At 44.5% G+C, this 22,720-nt stretch overlaps 2 protein-coding genes and 1 long non-coding RNA gene across 7 annotated transcripts in view; all 3 read right to left on the bottom strand.

Annotated features, from left to right (window-relative positions):
• Window positions 1-22,720, bottom strand: part of LOC132870601 (uncharacterized) — a 315,561-nt gene that overhangs the window by 199,175 nt on the left and 93,666 nt on the right. The window lies entirely within an intron of this gene.
• The window catches only part of LOC132870597 (NACHT, LRR and PYD domains-containing protein 12-like), a 136,739-nt gene that overhangs the window by 49,065 nt on the left and 64,954 nt on the right, over window positions 1-22,720 (bottom strand). The gene's annotated exons all lie outside the window — the stretch shown is intronic.
• Window positions 14,769-20,849, bottom strand: LOC132871032 (mitochondrial thiamine pyrophosphate carrier-like). The gene is made up of 5 exons (XM_060905187.1): window positions 20,265-20,849; window positions 17,690-17,860; window positions 17,420-17,606; window positions 16,148-16,263; window positions 14,769-14,942 (listed from the first exon to the last, which is right to left on the bottom strand). Exons 1-5 carry the CDS (start codon window positions 20,847-20,849, stop codon window positions 14,769-14,771), a joined length of 1,233 nt encoding a protein of 410 aa, XP_060761170.1.

Here is a 22,720-nt window from a genome sequence, read left to right as displayed (position 1 = left end):
AGTGACTGAGAGGTGTTACTAGTATTGCTTATCGTGTATCCTAGATATTTGAACCTTCTGACGTTTTTCAGCTTCTTTGAACCAATAGTGACTAGGTTTTCCTTTTCCATCAACATTTCCTCTGTATTGAATACCATGGTCTCGGTCTTTTCATATGACATTTGTAGACCAAATCGACCAAACGTACTATCATAGATGGGCAACATTGTTTGAAGCTCTTCCAGTGAGTTAGCAAATATCACTTGATCATCCACATATAGAAGTTCAGTAACCTGATTGTAACCAGTTGCTGGGGCCTTCTTACGGTATTCCCTTGGAGACACTTCGTTGGGGATGGCATAGTTCACATTAAAGCCTGCTTTGGGGTTATCCTTCAGAATCTTATCTCGCGCCACTCTAACCACAAAGTCCATGTACACATTAAAGATGGGTGGGGACTCCAAGGCACCTTGACGACACCCAACCAACGTATCAAAGAAAGCCTTCGAGCTTTTAATACAGGCCTTTGTGCCGGTGTACAACACCCGTAAGATTTTTATAAGGCGTGGGCATTTGAGTCGTATTTCCAAGCATCGAAACAATGCATCTCTAGGGATCCAGTCATATGCGGCCTTTAAGTCTATAAAGGCTACAAATAATGGTGTTTTGGACTTTCTTGATGACTGTAGAATGTGGCGTAGGATAAATATGGCATCACACGTGGATCTGTTTGCACGGAATCCAAATTGAGATGGTAGTAAAATCAGCTCATATGTATTTCTAATCCTTTCGACAATGATTCCTGATAGCACTTTAGAAATTGTTGCTTAGACCTCTGTAGTTTTCCGGAAGTGACTTCAAGCCTCTTTTGTACAGGCAGGTTATCGATGCTGCGAGCCATGTCACAGGGACCTGGGCATGAGACAATATTAATCCCATCAGCAGGAGAATATATTCTAGCAGTCTTACCGACGTGGAGTACTTCAGCTGTTCGGAGTATATCTTATCGCTGCCTTGACATTTCCCGTTTTTCAGTCTTTTGATGGTATTTTCAACCTCCTTACGACTGGGTGTGGATTCATTGATCACAGGGAGGTCTTCTGGTGGTAGTAAATGCGGGAAATTCTGGGGATTCTCTAGTTCCGGTTGTGGTGTATACGGGCGCTCAGCAAAATGGTTAGAAAAATGGGCTTCAAGTTTTTCTGGGTTAATCAATTGCCTGGTTTCCTTTGAGAGTGATGTATAGTTCTTCATCAGGTGGAATTCTTCTTCTATATTGCGTTGTTCTCCGGCTATATTGAGCTGGTTTGCTTTGTTTAGGAAGAATTCATTCTTCAGTTTGGTGCGGCATTTTCTTACAGTTTTGCTTAGAGTTTTCTTTCTTGATGGATTTTTCTCATTATGTTGTTGTGCCAGAAGTTCTTGATACTCCCGATTTGTCCAGGGCTCTACAACTTCCTCTCTTTTGAGCTGAGGTATGGTCTCTTTGGAGGCTTCCTGAATGGAGTTGGTCAATAGTTCTTCAACATGGTCTACAGTCAGAGATTGTGGGTCATTTGAGAGTATTGAGTCCAGTTTGGCACTGTACAAGGCTTGCACAGATTTATCATCCCGAAGGAGTCCCAGGTCTGGATGCATATTTTCAGGCCGTTTTTTGCACCTGGGGAGGATACTCCTTATTGCTTTTTTGGTTGGAAAACTTGCATCCATAATAACTAGACGATGGTCAGATTCAAATGGTTCACTCTGCATGGGATAGGACCTACAGTTACTGGTTGAGATCTTAACAAACCATTCTGCTAAAATGTAGTCCAGGCGGCGTTTGTATCCAAGATTTGAATGGAATGTCCATAGGTGTTCATTTGATTTTGTTGCAAAGGTAGTGTTAAGGATGAAGAGGTCATTACTCTCTGCTGTTTCTATTAGTTTCATTCCGTTAAAGCTGCTATAGTTTCCAGCATGATAGGGACCTATGCCTTTCCAGCTACCATGGTCACAATCATGGCCAATTGTAGCATTAAAGTCACCAGCAGCTATGACTTTATATGACGGATGGTCTTTTTTCATCTTTTGTATGGCTTTACTAAGTGTTCCATAGAAGGCCTCTTTACTGCTCTCAGCGTATTCCTCAGTTGGACAGCAGCAACTATATGTTGCCAGCTTTATACCATTCACCTTAACCCTTGTCATAGTAAGTCTTCCTTCTATGATGTGTTCAACATCTACCAGTATGACATGCGGAGCCAACGCTATAGCCACTCCTGCTCTTGCTGTTTTCATTCCATTATAAATCACTTGCCATCCATTCAGAACATCGTCCTTAAAACAGATTTCACCATTTCCCTTCCGTCGAACTTCTTGCATGCACGTAACGTCATGTCCTAACCTTTTGCAGTGTGTTACGCAGTCAGCCAGTTTACTTTCGCATTTACATGTTCTAACATTAATAGTTCCTAATCGGAATGTATGGACACGTCTTTTCCCCATCTTAATGGAGCTGTCGCAATTACAACTAATATAGCTATAACACTATGTTGAATAACAAAACACAGAAAAATATATAAAGTCAAAATATCTGCATAAGAATGCCTATAAGAATGACTTTGTTGCCTTTTGAATGTGATACTAAGACGAAAGAGGCTACTTTACATCCCAGCGCCAGTGACTCCGTTGGCTCGCCCAGCTGCAAAACTGAGCTCCCCAGGGTGCACCTGTCCTATTGTCGGAGGTGGAGTCTGGCATGAGTGTGATAGGGGTTTAGACTTGGTGGGACTTACAACACTGCCTTCCAAGTCTAGCGGATAAATCCGAAAGTTACGCTTCAACACCCCAAACACCAGTGTTTGTAATTACAAGTCACACACACCACCTAGTGGCCAGTGTTAGTGTTGCGGCGACCTGCCACAAGGAGTGCCTGAACACAGGCTCACATGATTGACAGCTGCCTCCGCCACTTCCTGCTACGCTGAATTGCTGTGCTACCAGTGCACGCACGCTGCGCTGAACAGGCAGCCAATCACAACGCTAGTTAGCAGGGCAGCCAATCACAACGCTAGTTAGCAGGGCAGTGGTCGTTCTAGAACGATAAGCAGAATTGACATTCAGTTTGTAACGAAGCAGCAGCTGCAAAGAGAATTCGCTACTAACACAAACTTTACAGCACATCAGGGAAAAAAGGACAAAAAAGGCTACCGGTAAACCCACTGAACTTATTTATATGCAAACGCTGCGCTCGCAGTAATCCGTGGGTATGAGAAATGTTTGTTCCTTACCTGTGATTGGTTTAATGGTTTAAACTTTCTTTCTCAGTGGCGTGTAGTAAAAGATCTTCAGTTAAAGTGAACAAACTGCCTGTGAAAGGGCTAATGGTTAAAACGGTTCTTAGTTTAAAACTGGTTTTCTGTTCATTATATTTGTTCAGCAACATATTACCTGAATGATTAAAAATGGTTAAAATATACTTAATTTACCTTATACATAAATATTTATATATTGTTGCCTAATTAACTTGGGCTTTGTTATAGAAAAACAAGCATTTATTCACACATGCTTTGTTGTAGAAATACAGGCATTTATTCATACATTTATTTTATGTTTGTATGTTTAAAGGTTTTTCACCTTCTAGCTTCGGCTTCAAGCTCCAAGCTTCTACTTCTGATTCTACCTCTGATTCTACTTCTGATTCTAACGTCAGTTCCACTGAAAACCAATAAAATACAAGACGAGTGGAATCCTGTGTCCGAGTCCTTCCCTTTCAAGTGTGGGAAACCCTGATGCTCACATACACTTGACAGTGAAAAACCGATGCACCAGTGGAAACTGACGACTGCCAGACGACTGCCAGTGAATCACCGCTGTACCAGTGCATCAAACCGAAACCAGTGACCAAGACCCTGACTCCACTCGTGCCACAACCCAACAGAGAGGGAAGACACTTCACCTGGGGGCCTGGAGGATAAAGCTAGAAGTCATCTGGAAAAAAGAAACGAAATGGTGAAGTCATTAGAAGAACTGAAAACAGAGCGAACCACAGCCAAAAGACTTTTCTCCCGTCTTGCTAACTGCATTGCAAGAACACACTCAGAGATGACTGGAGGAGCTAAAGCAAAACTTCAACAAGCTTACAGCAGAAAGCTCGAGACTCATGGAGGCGAACGAAGAGATTGAGGCCGCCTACATGGCAGAAGCAGCCGCAGCCGCTGTAGAGGACCTGGGCGCCGAGAAGAAAGCCGACCTGGAGAAGATAGAGGCATACTGTAAGCAGAGGACTAAAGAAGCAAAGCTCCTAATTCAACAAACACTCTGGGAATCGTATGGGGAGAAAGAGCTGCCCCTTGCTCTATACATCGCTGAAGCTGACTGCAAGAGCGTTTCCTCTGCCCAGCTTGACGTGACTCTGGAGGCATATGAGTTCATGCTGAAGCACTTTGAGATGTTGGTGCTGAAGGCAAAAGAAGCGCACCGTGACTGGAACCACTGGGCTCCCGCTGCAGAGCAAAGAGACTTTGATCACCGCATGACAGAGCTCGAAGTGCAACTTCCCCAGCTGGTGTCACGCAAGGCCGCCTTCATCAAAGCTGCAAAAATCAAGACAGAATCTGAAGAGCCCACTGTCCACCGTACAGCTCCAGTGCCAGCAATAAAGCTGAAAGCCACAGCCCTTCCAAAGTTTGCTGGCAACCAACGAAGTTACTACAGGTGGAAGAAGGAGTGGGAAGCTCTACAGAAGCAGGGTGAACCGACAGGGTCTAGAGAGGTCAAGAAATTCCAGCTGCTCGACAGCATCGATAAAAAGGTGGCTGGAAACCTACACCTGTCGACCTACAGCTCCTCAAACGAAATCTTCAGAGTCCTGGATAACCGGTTTGGGAACCAAGCCAACATCGCTCTCGAGATCATTGAAGAGCTACAAGCAGCTCCTGCAGTCAAAGCCGGCCAGCCAAGAAGAGTCATCAAGCTCATCCAAACAGTGGAAAAAGCTCTCTACGACTTAAATGAACTGGACAATGCCGAGGCCATAAAGAACCCCATTGTGACCAAATCCATTAAGGGCAAGCTTCCAGAAACTTTAAAGAAAGACTGGCTCACCTATGCTGCTGACGTGAGTAATGCTGTGGACTGTCATAACCGCTTTGACAAGCTGCTGGCTTACCTAAAATCACAGGAAGCCATATATGAGCAACTTGACCAGCTGAAAGATGGCGTTGAACCTGCCAAGGACAAGACCAAGTTCCTGAAGCAAGCCAGAACAAAAGCAACCAACAGTCCGGCAGTGTCATCCAACGGTGATGCAGCAGGCTGCATCGTCTGTAGTGACCCAAAGCACAGAAGAAAACTGTACTTCTGCAGAAAGTTTAGAACCAATCTAAAGCCATCGGAGAAGAGGGATGCAGCACAACAACTCGGTGCCTGCAAAAGATGCCTCGAAGTCCACACTGGTGAAAGCTGCAAGAAAACCACTTACCTGTGCGGGAATCCAGAATGCACAGATCAACACCACTTCCTCCTCTGTCCAGTTACCAGACCCCAGTCCCAAAGAACACCCAAGTTCAGTCCAGTGAGGGCTGAGGGCAGAAGACTCACTGAAACCCAGGAGCAGTTCCTCTCCAAACTCACACCAGAGCTGGCACAACAGTGTCGAGATGCCTTCTGCAACATAGCGTCCAGGGCATTCAACTCCAGTGCTGCTGAGAGAAGTCTTCTAGATGAACACTGCCTCACCGAGTACCCAGTCATCCTAATGCTCCTCAATGTCACTGCTAATGACAGACAGAGTGTCGGGACCCTCATCGACCTGGCATCAGACACAAACTACATAACGCACAAAGCTGCAAGCAAGTTGAACCTGAGAAGTGAAGACGTTACACTGGTGGTTCATGGCGTTGGAGGGATGAAGGTGTCTGTTGCAACCAAGCACTACTTGCTTAAGATACGAGTCAGCACCCCAAGAGGGACACTCAAAGCACACCAACTCATCTGCTATGGACTTGACAAAATAGCGGAAGTCCACAGACATGTCCCGGCGAAAAAACTGCAGAAAATCTTCTCAGACATCTCCCTGGAAGATCTGGCAAGACCAAAGGAGATCCAACTCCTCATCAGCCACAAAGAAGGGCAGCTGGTACCCCAGAAGGTTCGTTCCGTCGGTGACTTGGTGCTCTGGGATGGCCCGCTTGGCAAAACCATTGGAGGCACACACCCGGACCTCTTTGAAGAAGTCAACTTAACGGCCCACACCTCCAAGACTCACCTCGCAAGATCCATGCGCACTGCAGCTGTCATTGGAGACAAGCCTGCTGGTTGCATAGCTCAAGTTGCCATGCGAGTGACCGCCAGCCTGCCTTCATTCAACCACTTCAAAGAGGAGAGACGTGTCCTCGAAGAGGATGCCTATGTCGATGACATATTGACTTCCCACAACAACCTCGACCACCTGAAATGCCTTACATCCAACATTGAGCAGATCCTTCAAGCAGGAGGGTTCTTCATGAAGCCCTGGATCTACTCGGATCAAAGTGGGAGAAGCGAGTCGAGAGGTGAGAAGATCGAGTCAAACACCATGATCCTGCCAAACCAACTCACCGAAGAGGATAACAAAGCCCTGGGCCTCGGCTACACCGTCGATAATGACAAGTTACATGTCATGGTTGCAGTGAACTTCTCCAAGAAGAAGAAGAAAATGCGCCTCGGCCAGGACTTGTTGAAAGAACAAGTGAGAGAACAAACCCCTGACCCACTAACCAGAAGAGAGCTGTTAAGCCAAGTCTCTGGTCTCTATGACCCTCTCGGCCTTGTGGCCCCAGCAAAACAGAAGGGAGCCATCCTGATCCGCAGGGCCTTCCAAGAGGCAAAAGTCATGTACTGCGTAGAAGACACCTGGGATGCTGCCTTGTCCAGAGAGCTCAGAGACGATGCCATAAAGCTCTTCGAAGAGTACGCTGAGCCAAGTTAGATTTCCCAGAGCTCTCACACCGCCAGATCCAACTGAAAGACCATGTGCAATCACCTTCTCTGATGGCAGTGAGTGTGCATATGGTGCTGTGCTGTACCTGTGTTGGAGCTGCAGCCATGGTGTCATAGTAAGGCTAGTTGAGGCCAAGGCTAAACTGACCCCCCTTGACCATAAAGGTGACCCTGTGAAAGCAGAAATGTGCGGAGCAGTCTTTGCAGCACGGCTGAAGAACTACTTCCAAAAGCACTGCCGAATCGAGGTCAAGAGGTGGTATCATCTAGTCGACAACCACCTAGTGGCCAGTGTTAGTAATTACCAGTCATACACACCGCCTAGTGGCCAGTGTTAGTAATTACCAGTCACACACACCACCTAGTGGCCAGTGTTAATAATTACCAGTCATACACACTGACTAGTGGCCAGTGTTAATTACCAGTCACACACACCGCCTAGTGGCCAATGTTAGTAATTACCAGTCACACACACCAGTCACCAGTCACACACACCGACTAGTGGCCAATGTTAGTAATTACCAGTCACACACACCGCCTAGTGGCCAATGTTAGTAATTACCAGTCACACACACCGCCTAGTGGTCGGTGTTAGTAATTACCAGTCACACACACTGCCTAGTGGCCAGTGTTAGTAATTACCAGTCATACACACCGCCTAGTGGCCAATGTTAGTAATTACAAGTCACACACACTGCCTAGTGGCCAATGTTAGTAATTACCAGTCACACACACCGCCTAGTGGCCAGTGTTAGTAATTACCAGTCACACACACCGCCAAGTGGCCAGTGTTAGTAATTACCAGTCACACACACCACCTAGTGGCCAGTGTTAGTAATTACCAGTCATACACACCACCTAGTGGCCAGTGTTAGTAATTACCAGTCATACACACTGACTAGTGGCCAGTGTTAGTAATTACCAGTCACACACACCGACTAGTGGCCAGTGTTAGTAATTACCAGTCACACACACCGCCTAGTGGCCAATGTTAGTAATTACCAGTCACACACACCGCCTAGTGGTCGGTGTTAGTAATTATCAGTCACACACACTGCCTAGTGGCCAGTGTTAGTAATTACCAGTCAGACACACTGACTAGTGGCCAGTGTTAGTAATTACCAGTCACACACACCGCCTAGCCCCGTGTCCGCGTGGGTTTCCTCCGGGTGCTCCGGTTTCCCCCACAGTCCAAAGACATGCAGGTTAGGTTAACTGGTGACTCTAAATTGACCGTAGGTGTGAATGTGAGTGTGAATGGTTGTCTGTGTCTATGTGTCAGCCCTGTGATGACCTGGCGACTTGTCCAGGGTGTACCCCGCCTTTCGCCCGTAGTCAGCTGGGATAGGCTCCAACTTGCCTGCGACCCTGTAGAAGGATAAAGCGGCTAGAGATAATGAGATGAGATGAGACACACCGCCTAGTGGCCAATGTTAGTAATTACCAGTCACATACACCAGTCACACACACTGCCTAGTGGCCAGTGTTAGTAATTACCAGTCACACACACCAACTAGTGGCCAGTGTTAGTAATTACCAGTCACACACACCGCCTAGTGGCCAATGTTAGTAATTACCAGTCACACACACCAGTCACACACACTGCCTAGTGGCCAGTGTTAGTAATTACCAATCACACACACCACCAAGTGGCCAGTGTTAGTATTTACCAGTCACACACACCACCTAGTGGCCAGTGTTAGTAATTACCAGTCACACACAGTGGTATTTCACAATACAGACCTCCCAGCTGGTAAATCTCATCTCATCTCATTATCTCTAGCCGCTTGATCCTTCTACAGGGTCGCAGGCAAGCTGGAGCCTATCCCAGCTGACTACGGGCGAAAGGCGGGGTACACCCTGGATAAGTCGCCAGGTTATCACAGGGCTGACACATAGACACAGACAACCATTCACACCTACGGTCAATTTAGAGTCACCAGTTAACCTAACCTGCATGTCTTTGGACTGTGGGGGAAACCGGAGCACCTGGAGGAAACCCACGCGGACACGGGGAGAACATGCAAACTCCACACAGAAAGGCCCTCGCTGGCCCCGGGGCTCGAACCCAGGACCTTCTTGCTGTGAGGCGACAGTGCTAACCACTACACCACTGTGCCGCCCAGCTGGTAAATAATGTATGTTTTTTTTTTTTAAAAAAGATTGGGTCTCTAACAGTATGACATTTGAATGATTCCCACACATATTCATGAAGCTCCACCCACAGGATCTACAGTTACCTGTAAAGCATCTTTAAAATGACTAATAGGAGGAGCATTCAAACACAAGCATTCCAAACCTGAAGTCCATTTTCCAAACTGTCTCTTACTGACTTTTGTGAAGGCCAGGATTTCATCTATTTTTGTTCAACATAGGCTCCAGCTTGCCTGCGACCCTGTAGAACAGGATAAGGCAGCTAGAGATAATGAGATGAGACTTTATCTTTCAGGTTATTGCATTTTATAAATAAAAAAATGACAGTTGCTTCTGTATTTTTCTGAGTAGAACATTAGAGACGGTGTTTTTCAACAGGATTTTTTTTTTCTTTTTACGTTGCCTTGATGAATGTCTCTCTAAAATCACAATATATGCTACGACATCAATGGTACCTTCACACACCTTCCAGTTTCCACTGTTATGCTGATGACACACAGTTGTATGTTTCTGCAAAATCAGATGAGACACACCAGCTTAATAGAATTGAGGAATGTGTGAAGGACATTAGACACTGGATGCTTATTAAATTCCTTCTGCTTAACTCTGACAAGACTGAAGTACTTGTACTCGGACCACATGCACCTAGAAATAAGTTTTCTGATTCCACAGTAACTCTGGATGGCCTTTCTGTTTCTTCATGTGCAGCAGTAAAAGACCTCGGAGTGATTATTGACCCCAGTCTTTCATTTGCAACTTGCGTTGATAACATTACCCAGATAGCTTTCTTTCATCTCAGAAATATTGATAAGAAATTTAAATGTCACTGTATGATGCAGAAAAACTAGTTCATGCTTTTGTTACCTCCAGGTTGGATTATTGTAATGCCTTAATGTCTGGATGTTCCAGTAGGAGCATAAACAAGGTCCAGTTAGTTCAAAATCCAGCAGCAAGAGTCCTTACCAGAACTAGAAAATATGACCCCATCACCCCTGTCTTATCCACACTGCATTGGCTCCCAATCAAATTTCATATTGTTTATAAAGTACTACTATTGATCTTTAAAGCACTGAATGGTCTCGCGCCACAGAACCTGAGCAAACCTCTGGTCCTCTATGACCCGCCACGCCTACTTAGATCAAAAGGTGCAGGCTATCTGCTGGTACCTCGTATAGTGAAGGCTACATCAGGGGGCGGAGCCTTTTCTTACAAAGCCTCACAGTTATTGAACAGCCTTCCAAGTAGTGTTCGGGAATCAGACACAGTCTCAGTGTTTAAGTCTTGGCTGAAAACATATGTATTTCGTCAAGCCATTTATTAATTTTATTAGGTAAAGGTGTAGATCTGGAAGGTCCTCAGGCATAGTGTATTTTGGTAAACTGGGATGTATGGATGCTGTCAGTCCCCCACTCACTTGCTCACTCGAGTTTGTTGACGGTGTAGTGGCTGGTTGCTTTATGTCCCGGGGCTCCCTCCTGTCTGTGTTACCTTCTGGCTCTCCCCTTTTAGTTATGATGTCATAGTTAGTTTTGCCAGCGTCCCTGCTTGCACTCAGTGCAAAATGTATACTGTTCCTACTTATCAGGTGATATTGGGCATACCTAACAACCTGTGTTCCCCTGACAGTGAATAGGACACATGGGAGATGGAGGTCCCAGTTTTGGCCATCGTCATTCACCACATGCAGTAGCATTCTCTTCAGGCTCTGGTTCAACCTCTCAACTAGACAATCTGTCTGGGGGGGTGGTAGACAGAACTATAGATCTGTTTCATCTGAACAGCTCAGACACATATGACATCAGATTGGATATGAATGGCATACCTTGGTCTGAGAGTCAATCTTTCAGGTTTCCTACAAGGGAGAACAGCAGAACCAGTTCCTTAGAGATGTTGAGATGTTCTTAGAGGTGACATTCCAGAAGGGGATGGTCTTGGGGTACAGTGGTGCTTGAAAGTTTGCGAACCCCTTAGAATTTTCTATATTTCTGCATAAATATGACCTAAAACATCATCAGATTTTCACACAAGTCCTAAAAGTAGATACAAAGAACCCAGTTAAAAACGAGACAAGAATATTATACTTGGTCATTTATTTATTGAGGGAAATGATCCAATATTACATATCTGTGAGTGGCAAAAGTATGTGAACCTTTGCTTTCAGTATCTGGTGTGACCCCTTGTGCAGCAATAAATGCAACTAAATGTTTCTGCTAACTGTTGATCAGTCCTGCACACCAGCTTGGAGGAATTTTAGCCCATTCATCCACACAGAACAGCTTCAACTCTGGGATGCTGGTGGGTTTCCTCACATGAACTGCTCACTTCAGGTCCTTCCACAACATTTCGATTGGATTAGGGTCAGGACTTTGACTTGGCCATTCCAAAACATTAACTTTATTCTTGTTTAACCATTCTTTGGTAGAACGACTTGTGTCTTTAGGGTCGTTGTCTTGCTGCATGACCCACCTTCTCTTGAGATTCAGTTCATGGACAGATGTCCTGACATTTTCCTTTAGAATTCACTGGTATAATTCAGAATTCATTGTTCCATCAATGATGGCAAGCCGTCCTGGCCCAGATGCAGCAAAACAGGTCCAAACCATGATACTACCACCACCATGTTTCACAGATGGGATAAGGTCCTTATGCTGGAATGCAGTGTTTTCCTTTCTCCAAACATAATGCTTCTCATTGAAACTAAAAAATTCTATTTTGGTCTCATCCATCTGCACAACATTTTTCCAATAGCCTTCTGGCTTGTCCACGTGATCTTTAGCAAACTGCAGACAAGCAGCAATGTTCTTTTTGGAGAGCAGTGGCTTTCTCCTTGCAACCCTGCCATGCACACCAGTGTTGTTCAGTGTTCTCCTGATGGTGGACTCATGAACATTAACCAATGTGAGAGGCCTTCAGTTGCTTAGAAGTTACCCTGGGGTCCTTTGTGACCTCGCCGACTATTAGACACCTTGCTCTTGGAGTGATCTTTGTTGGTGGACCACTCCTTGGGAGGGTAACAATGGTCTTGAATTTCCTCCATTTGTACACAATCTGACTGTGGATTGGTGCAGTCCAAACTCTTTAGAGATGGTTTTGTAACCTTTTCCAGCCTGATGAGCATCAACAACGCTTTTTCTGAGGTTCTCAGAAATCTCCTTTGTTCATGCCATGATACACTTCCACAAACATGTGTTGTGAAGATCAGACTTTGATAGATCCCTGTTCTTTAAATAAAACAGGGTGCCCACTCACACCTGATTGTCATCCCATTGACTGAAAACACCTGACTAATTTCACCTTCAAATTAACTGCTAATCCTAGAGGTTCACATACTTTTGCCACTCACAGATATGTAATTTTGGATCATTTTCCTCAATAAATAAATGACCAAGTATAATATTTTTGTCTCATTTGTTTAACTGGGCTCTCCATCTACTTTTAGGACTTGTGAAAATCTGATGATGTTTTAGGTCATATTTATGCAGAAATATAGAAAATTCTAAAGGGTTCATAAACTTGCAAGCACCACTGTACATTTTCATTCCTGTTCATGTTTAATCAAGTATTTCAGTATCATGCCATATCAGAGACAATGCTGAATTTCATTTAAAATTAACATGCTGGAACACTTTAAAACAAAACTTAGGTGATTATCATGATAAACACTTATATCAGTGCATGACTAATATGGGACTTGTTTACTGTGTGGATTCAAAAGCAACAAGTGTTGGCAGGCAAAACAAACCTCGCCCGGTAGCACTTATGAATATGAAGGAAGATATCATGTAAAAAAAAAAAAAAGTCCCCTATGGGTCCATGTGGCTTATAAAGAAAATAGTTTTCTGATCCCATGAACATACAGTAAATACATCATATATTTACTCTGAGGCAGTAGCTACAAAAATGGTGTAATCCAAAAATGAACAATTAATAAATTCACAGAAGTAAAAAAATATACCAAGTGTCTGTACTTTATTATTCTACTCTTACTGATTACAGTTTTCAAAACTGAAACCTCTGAACCGAGGCTGACACACACACACACACACACACACACACACACACACACACACACACACACACACTCGTCACAACCCAAACTCGTTTCCCGGAAATGGCCCGGTGCTAGAGCTCAGTGGAACACACTTTCCCTCTGGAATAAGCATAAACATGTCTGAAAGCGATTTCTTTAGTCGAGTCCATTTATTTTGAATGGTGAACCGATGGTGGTGTATACACTCACCAGCCATTTTAATCAGAACACGTGTATGCGCAGTGCACGACTGTTACACTCTTACAGCACAACTATGTAGTGGCTAGCACCTCTATATGAGGCAGTAGCCACAACAAAAATGATTGACCTTTTGTGACCTTGACCAGATGACCCTCAAAATGTTGGAGGTTCTATTTGAGACCAATGCCTATCCATCCTGAAAGTTTCATGAAGGTTGGTCCAGCCATTTTCCCTTAATATCGTTAACAAAAACAAAGAAACCCCACCGAAAACAATACCTTGCCCCCTGGTGAATGCTGTCCCTGGCAAGGTAACGATCAGTAAATCAAATAAGTGAGCTCAGGAGGGAGGTACAGCCACACGATGTTATACTTTTTCCAAAAGTACTTTAATATAAAGCAACTTTAAATGCAGCTGACTGGATGGTAAAATGAACATTCTGACGTCCTCATGTTCCTTATTTAAATAAATAAGGGAGGGGAAAGGAAAAAAAAACACATGAAACCATCTTTAAGAATATTTGTCTCTCTTGCTAACACGTAGCATTGGGATTTATCAACTTGGGAAACAAAACATAACCCAGTGCACACACTTTAATAAAAACAATTTAATCAAATGACCTAAAACAAGCTAGAAACCACTAATACTGCTACTATAAATATAAACCCAGAGGCACTTGTTAGCGTACAGAGATGATACAAGCTGCAGTATAAATAAACACATAACAAACCTCATGTATATCATTGATAAAAATGGATAAGAGAATGAGGTACTGTATCTGCGTATAAAGCAAACAAGTAGCCTTACCCTCATACAGTGCAAAGTCAACATCATTAAATAGTGCACCTTTAAACCCTGCCCACTTAAATACATACACAGCTGATTGCATATGATAGGTGTAACAATATCAGACGATGCATACCTGACAGATCATTAATGTAGACCTTCAACTAGCAAGCACTCAGAAAAAAAAAGAAAAATTGCTAAATGGAAAGACAACCACAGTGAGCACGCTAACTAATTAGCAAGCCGGCATCCCTGCATACGGAAAAAGAAACTAGTCATAGAAATAATCCAGCTGTGGTGAAGTTTGATGTTTCTCAGTATGATGTAACCTGTGGAAATTCAGTTATCAATCAATCCCAAGTGTAATTTCAGTCATGAAATCCTTTTCTTTAGTAATTTGCCAACACATCTGAGGTAAGAGTTTATGTTCTGGATATTTTTGTGCAATGTTACTACACCTTGTTGTTAACCAGCTAGCTACATCACTCGCCTCATTTACAGTAAAGCGTCCTCGTGCACAAGTTTCCGAACAATAGTGTTCTCACAGATTTAACCACCTAAACACTGGTGAGTGTCTTGTCATAGAAACACTTTACAGCTGAACATGTAGCAGCTGAGTCCAGGCTTTCTCCCTCACCCTGGCATACCGTTCTGTTCAGCACTTCCTCCTCAGGTTGGAGATGGTGCTGGTGAAGAACTCGTACCAGAAGGTGAGGCCAGTAGACATAGCCGCCTTTATCAGGCTGGGAGAAAGACCCTGAAAGAAGGCAGCTAGTCCTTCTCGAGCGATGCACACTATGCAGTCCATGAATCCACGGTAGGTCCAGACCTTCGCAGAAAACACACACGTCAAGCATTAGTGCCCTGTTGATGCAGACCTGCTACTTTTGTAGTCCATTAACATCACAAACCTTGTATTTGTGCTCACGTAAATTAGCATCACAAGGCTACAAGAGCAAGCCAATATATAATGTGGTGAAGTATGGCAACACTAATGGGACAAACAAAACTGCGCTTGCCCAGTAAAGTGAATTATACAAGCAAACACCAGCTCAAACTTCCTGTTAGCCCACACTAGCATTCACTTTCTGCTAGCCAATAGTAGCATCAAATTAGTTTGGGACAGTTTTGCTGAAACTAATTTTTCATTAAGCTAACACTTGTACGGAAGCCGCGAGAGGCCCTTCATATAATCTTTTTTATTCACCTTGTTATCCCGAGATAACGACAATTAATTCAGGATCGAGAAAAAACAACTAATTTGAGATCTTGAGAAAACAATTATTTCATGATCTCAGCTGGATCACTATCTCCGTCGGTAGAGATGAAGCCAGGCCAGTCTTCTGCGGAGGTGCCGCAGACTAATTTTGAAATTATCCCTTATTAAAAGACTTCATGCAATCTCTCCCTGTGTTAACCCCTGATCAAAATATTGTCTTATTAGGTGATCGATTATTCCAGGACACTAATGACCAAAGTTGCATCTATACAGAATGAGCAATAGCCTCAAAGTCAGCATGTCAAGTCTCTTGGCACACCTGAATGAACCATTTCTTAGCTGTTTACTCGAGATGATGAAATAATTGTTTTGTTTTCTCGAGATCACAGAATTTTGTTTTCTCGAGATCTAATAACGGTTTTGTTTTCTCGAGATCTCGTATTAGTTGTGTTTTCTCGAGATCCTGAATTAATTATGTCGTTATCTCGGGAGAACAAGGCGAATTAAAAAAAAGGATTATATGAAGGGTCTCTCTCGGCTTCCGTACACTTGAACTGTGAATAAAGACTTTTTAAAAGACATGCCAGGACTGTTAGTCAACACTAGCTCTGATTTCCTCTTAGCTCTAGCTTTGGGTTTCTATTAACCATGTTAAAATGATTGTTAAATCTATTTTTTTAAATAACACCTTTAATGAGATCCCAAAGGATTTTTTTTCTCTAAACTGGGTACAACTTCTCTGTGTAAAAAGCTGATACAGTATGCGTTGATGTGTAAATCTCAGCCTGTCCGTGTTTCAGTGTAACGCGTCTCACCTGTCCAAAGTGCACTCTGGCCTTCTCGAACCCACCGACCTGCAGTCTCTTTTTGAACAGGTCAAAGGGGTAGGTGAGGGTTTTACTGATGACTCCGGCTATGCTGCCACTCAAGGCTCTGCAGCCCACCTGTAGGGAGCAGGACACGCCTCTTTCACTTTTAATTTACTTCATCAGAAACCAGTACCGGTTAAGAGTTACATACAGGTGTTACATTTTTGTATCACAGAAGAACAAATATAGATCAGTGTCTCTAATACAGTGTAACCGTGATCGAACAGGTCAAGCTCCATCCCCTGTGACTATACATTGTTGCTGGACCTTGTCATTGTAAATTGTATCTCAGCCTCCTCACTGTAAATCATAGCTCCACCCCGTGACAATATAAATTGCAGCTCACTGTAAATCGTAGCTCCAGCCCCCCATCACTATAAATCATAGCTCCACCCTGTCATTATAAATCATAGTTCCACCACTGTTACTATAGAAATCACAGCTCCACCCTGCCACTATAAATTGTAGCTCCACCCCTTGCCATACTAAATCATAGCTCTACCCCATCACTATAAATTGTAGCTCCACCCAGTCACAAAATCACAACTCCATGACCATTATCAAAATCATAGCTCCACCTCATTACTATAAATCAGAGCTCCACCCTCTGTCACTACATAAATCATAGCTCCACCATCACTATATAAATTAGAGGTCTACCCTGAGGCTATAAATCATAGCTCCACCCCCTGTAACTACAAATTGTAGCTCCATCCTGACAAAGTGGAAGCTCCACCACTGTCACAATAGAAATCATAGCTCCACCCCCTGCCACTATAAATTGTAACCCCGCCCCTGCCACTTTAAATCATAGCTCCACCCTTGTCAGTATATAAATTCTAGCTCCACCTTGTCACTAAAAAATTGTAGCTCCACTCCATCACTAATTTGAAGCTCCTCTCTGCCACTGAATATTGTTGCTCTACCTCATGACTATAAATCATAGTTCCACCCCGTTACTAGAAATTGCTCATTCCTGTCAATAAACATTGCTGCTTCACCCCATCATTATAAATTATAGCTCCACCCAGTCACTGTAAATCCTTACTACACTTTCCCATTGTAAATCATAGCTCCACTCCTGGTCAACACCTCTCTCAGACACTTGACTTCCGGATGTTTTGTTGCACTGCATACTGTAAACAAACATATGATAAAATACGTTTATCAAGCCACATCGTCACAGCAATATGCTCACACAAGTAACATCAGGTATACACGCCAAGTGACCTTTAGATGTCCTGCCATCGTGTTCCAGCATCTTCTTGAAGATATTGTAGCTGAAGAACTGGAGGCTGGCGTAGGGGAACACAGCCACCAGTGTGGGGGTAAGGCCTCTGTAGAAGGTGAGCGCCCCCTTTTGGATGTACATGGTGCTCACAGCATGACGGAGAGTCCTGTAAACCTGCTCACAGGGAGAACACGTCCATGACAACACTGCTTTCAGATTATATTCTTGGACATTTTTTGTGTGTGTGCTCGTGGTACCTTGGGTTCTCCCTGAGCAGCAAAGAGTGTATGGAGTGTGTCGAGTGGTTGGCAGGCCACAATAGCAGAACACGCAGCCATTCCCCCACACAGGAAGTGAATGCCAGCCGCTTGGCTGTCATAGGATGTACTTTTATGGACGAGTTCAGTGAGGGCTTGGAAACTTGCAAACTGTACACACAAAGCAGTAATGAGAAAAATCACACAGCTTAACATAAGAGGGCTTACAGTACAGTGTACAAGTTTGCACACCCCAGTTGGGTTTTAAAACAAACAGAAAACAACTAATACCATTAATAACATTAGCTAAAAAAAATTATGTGCACCCCTGACCACCACATCCATATGTGCTTGTTGAACATCCCATTCAGATTTGCTTTTATAATAAGTGCCACTCTTCTGGGAATGCTTTCCACTAGATTTTGGGGTGTCTGTGGGGGTGTGTGTTCATTCAGTTCAGCTACAGGTGCATTAGTGAGATCAGACTCTGATCAAAGGTGCTAAAAGAAATTGTTCCAGCCCAAGGACAGAATACCCAGACAGAGGACACCAGTGTATGCAATTCAATGCAGTGAGGAGTGCACAGACCTGTATATTGGGGAGAGGAAAAACAAACAAAAAACCCCGCTTCACAGCTCAACACAAGAGCCAGTTCCTCAGGCCAGGACTCTGCAGTCTATCTTCATCTTGATAACAAAGGACACTCATTTCAGGAGTTCAATGTATGCATTTTAGCCAGAGAAGACCAGTGATTTGAAAGAGTATAACCCCGATTCCAAAAAAGTTGGGACAAAGTACAAATTGTAAATAAAAACGGAATGCAATAATTTACAAATCTCAAACTGATATGGTATTCACAATAGAACATAGACATAATATCAAATGTCAAAAGTGAGACATTTTGAAATTTCATGCCAAATATTGGCTCATTTGAAATTTCATGACAACACATCTCAAAAAAGTTGGGACAGGGGCATTAAGAGGCTGGAAAAGTTAAAGGTACAAAAAAGGAACAGCTGGAGGACCAAATTGCAACTCATTAGGTCAATTGGCAATAGGTCATTAACATAACTGGGTATAAAAAGAGCATCTTGGAGTGGCAGTGGTTCTCAGAAGTAAAGATGGGAAGAGGCTCACCAATCCCCTAATTCTGCGCCGATAAATAGTGGAGCAATATCAGAAAGGAGTTCGACAGTGTAAAATTGCAAAGAGTTTGAACATATCATCTACAGTGCATAATATCAAAAGATTCAGAGAATCTGGAAGAATCTGTGTGTAAGGGTCAATGCCAGAAAACCATACTGGGTGCCTGTGATCTTCGGGCCCTTAGACGCCACTGCATCACATACAGGCATGCTTCTGTATTGGAAATCACAAAATGGGCTCAGGAATATTTCCAGAGAACATTATCTGTGAACACAATTCACCGTGCAATCTGCCGTTGCCAGCTAAAAAACCTATAGTTCAAAGAAGCTATATCTAAACATGATCCAGAAGCGCAGACGTCTTCTCTGGGCCAAGGCTCATTTAAAATGGACTGTGGCAAAGTGGAAAACTGTTCTGTGGTCAGACGAATAAAAATTTGAAGTTCTTTATGGAAATCAAGGATGCCGTGTCATTCGGACTAAAGAGAAGGATGACCCAAGTTGTTATCAGCACTCAGTTCAGAAGCCTGCATCCCTGATGCTTTGGGGTTGCATTAGTGCATGTGGCATGGGCAGCTTACACATCTGGAAAGACAATGCTGAAAGGTATATCCAGGTTCTAGAGCTGTCACGGTTTGGGTTGAGATGGGGATTGAACATCTTAAACCTCAAGGCCACCCTTCGAAGGAGACAGATTCAGGACAGAGATGCAGAGAATTAGCATTTTCAAAAAAAAAAGTCTTTACTGAGAGCCACAGATCAAAAATCAAAATATATCTTTAGCATGTATACTCCAGTTCCAAATAGGCAAAAGGCCAGTCATTAAAATGCACCAAAAAAAAATTAGAAAATCAAAATGGCAAAACAGTACTTGGCACAACAGTTCAGAGTTCAAAAATCATTTATAATCAGCAGACCGTGGAATCCAAAGATCAAGTCCCAGGTTACAAAATCCAACAGAGAAAATCACCGGCTTTTAAGTGTCCAAAAAATAAGACAGAGTTCAAGGTTAATGTCCAATCAAGAAAGTCCAAAGCAAAACAATCCTCTTAGAAAAAAAACAGATGCAAAGGTCAAAAAGGCAGTTCAGAACAGTGGAGCAAACAGCTATCGTGAAAAACCAGGACAAGTACTCACATGGTGGCTCACAGGAGAACTCAGCAGAGTGAAAAGAAAACAGACTCCTATATATATAGGCCAACCAATCAACTACTAGCCATCCATGAGTCAATTAGCCAATAGCATGAAGCCAAGTGTAACCCAGGAAAAACAAGGGTAAAAGAAAATAAACTGCTGAAAGGTGACATCTAGTGGCCAGGTAAATGAACAGCAGGCTAAAAATGTCCACAGAACCTGACAGAACCTCCCCCCTAAGATCGTCTCCTGACGATCCCAGGCCGATCAGGACGTAAGCGATGGAAGTCTCTAACCAAGGAGCAGTCAAGTATGTCTCTCGATGGCACCCAGGAGCGCTCCTCCGGCCCATACCCCTCCCAGTCCACCAGATACTGAAGAGACCCACGAACACGGTGGGAATCCAGGAGCCGGTTGACCATGTACGTGGCCCGGCCATCGATGAACCGAGGAGGAGGAGGCAGTGGCCGAGGAACAGGAGACAGCGGTGAAGTGACCACTGGGCAGAGACGGGAGACATGGAAGGTCGGGTAGACCCTCATGGAACGGGGCAGCTGTAGAGTATAGGCCACGGGGTTGACCCGGCAGAGCACCTTGAAGGGACCAACGAACCGCAGCACCAGCTTCCGGTTCTCCACCCTCAGAGGAAGATCCCGAGCTGAAAGCCAGACCCTCTGGCCAGGTCGGAAGGTGACCAACCTCTGACGGCGATTGGACTGCTGCTGGTACTGTCGGGAGGCTTTCAGCAAGGCACGTCTAGCTCTACCCCACGTACGCCGACACCGCTGCACAAACTGCTGGGCAGATGGGACCCCAGCATCCACCTCCTGTTCAGGGAACAAAGGCGGTTGGTAGCAAAACTGACACTCAAAGGGTGACATACCTATAGCTGAGCACTTCATGTTGAGCGTATTCAGCCCATGGGAGTTGGGAGCACCAGGAGGTGGGATTGGTCGAGACCATGCATCTCAAGGCGGCTTCAAGGTCTTGATTCAGTCTCTGTCTACCCATTAGACTGGGGATGGAAGCCAGATGAGAAGCTTGCAGTTGCCCCGATTAGCTTGCAGAAGGCTCACCAGAAGCAGGAGGTAAACTGGGGTCCACGGTCCGAGACATCTTGGGGGAGGCCAAAGACTTGGAACACATGGTCACATTAGTCTGGCAGTTTCAGAGGCAGAGGGCAATTTGGGCAAAGAGCGACAGGCTTGAGAGTCTATCAATAATAAGAATGGTGGTGTTACCTTCAGAGGTAGGCAGGCCAGTGATAAAGTCAAGGGAGATGTGCGACCATGGTCTGTGAGGAATGGGCAAGGGGTGGAGCAGGCCCTGGGTCCTCTGGCATGGATCTTTTCCCTGGACGCAGTTGGGACAGCTAGCCACGAAGATCTGCACATCCTCCTTCATATCTGGCCACCAGAAGCGACGCTGAAGAAACTCCAGTGTTCGAGATGACAGGATGGACTGCCAGTTGGGAGGAGTGACCCCACTGGAGAACTTGACCACATGCAGACCTGGGAACAAACAAGAGACCTGCAGGAACATTATCAGGGCCAGGATCATTGCGCAGTGCTTGCTGAACTATAGATGTTATGCCCTAGCAGACGGGTGCAATGAGCCATGAACTTGGGATGATTGTTTCCGGGGGGCTCTAGACTGCCTGGCTGGAATTGGCATGAAAGTGCATGAGGTTTGATATTCTTAGAGCCTGGTCTGTAGGAGAGCGTGAAGTCGAACCTGTTGAAGAGAGCCCATCTTGCCTGGCGAGGGTTCAGCCGCTTAGCCTGCTGGATATATTGCAGATTCTTATGGTCAGTCCACACTAGGAAGGGATGATGAGCCTCCTCTAGCCACTGTCTCCATTCTTCCAATGCCAGCTTAACTGCCAAGAGTTCCTGGTTGCCAATGTCATAGTTCTCCTCTGACAGACAATTTGCAAGAGAAAAAGGCACAAGGGTGGACTTTGCCGTCAGAGGATCTCTGAAATAAGACTGCTCCAACCCCTACATTAGAGGCATCCACTTCCACAATGAATGGTTGAGTGGGGTCAGGATGATGGAAGATGGGAATGGAGGTGAAGCACTGCTTGAGAGCCCTGAATGCCTAGCCAGCCTCAGGAGTCCATGAGAAGGGGGAGTGGCATTTTCGAGTGAGTGCAGAGATGGGGGCAACAATGGAACTGAAGTTACGGATGAACCTCCGGTAGAAATTTGCAAAGCCCAAGAATCTCTGCATCTCCTTGATTGTGTTGGGGACAGGCCAATCCTGTACTGCTTCCACCTTCTTAGGGTCCATGAGAATCCTCCCCTCAGAGATGACATAGCCGAGAAAGGACACCTTGGGAACATGAAATTCACATTTCTCAGTTTTGACAAAAAGTTTGTTCTTGAGGAGGTGACTGAACCTGTCGGACCTGCTGGATGTGCTCGGAGGGGGTCTTGGAAAAAATCTAAATATCTAAATAAACAAACAAATCTGTTCAGCATGTCACAAAGGACATCATTAATCAGGGCCTGGAACACAGGAGCGTTTGTGAGCCCAAAGGGCATGACCTGGTATTCATAGTGGCCAGTTGGGGTGTTAAACGCAGTCTTCCACTCATCTCCACGAATTCGGACCAGATGGTAGGCGTTGCGAAGGTCCAATTTGGTAAAGATGGTGGCATTTTGCAGGAGTTTGAAAACTGATGACATTAGTGGCAGGGGGTAACGTTACGGATAGTAATCTTGTTGAGTCCTCTGTAATCGATGCAAGG

This window comes from Neoarius graeffei, chromosome 22, assembly GCF_027579695.1.
Source record: "Neoarius graeffei isolate fNeoGra1 chromosome 22, fNeoGra1.pri, whole genome shotgun sequence".
Classification (NCBI taxonomy): domain Eukaryota; kingdom Metazoa; phylum Chordata; class Actinopteri; order Siluriformes; family Ariidae; genus Neoarius; species Neoarius graeffei.
This window is presented reverse-complemented; position numbering and strand designations above follow the sequence as displayed.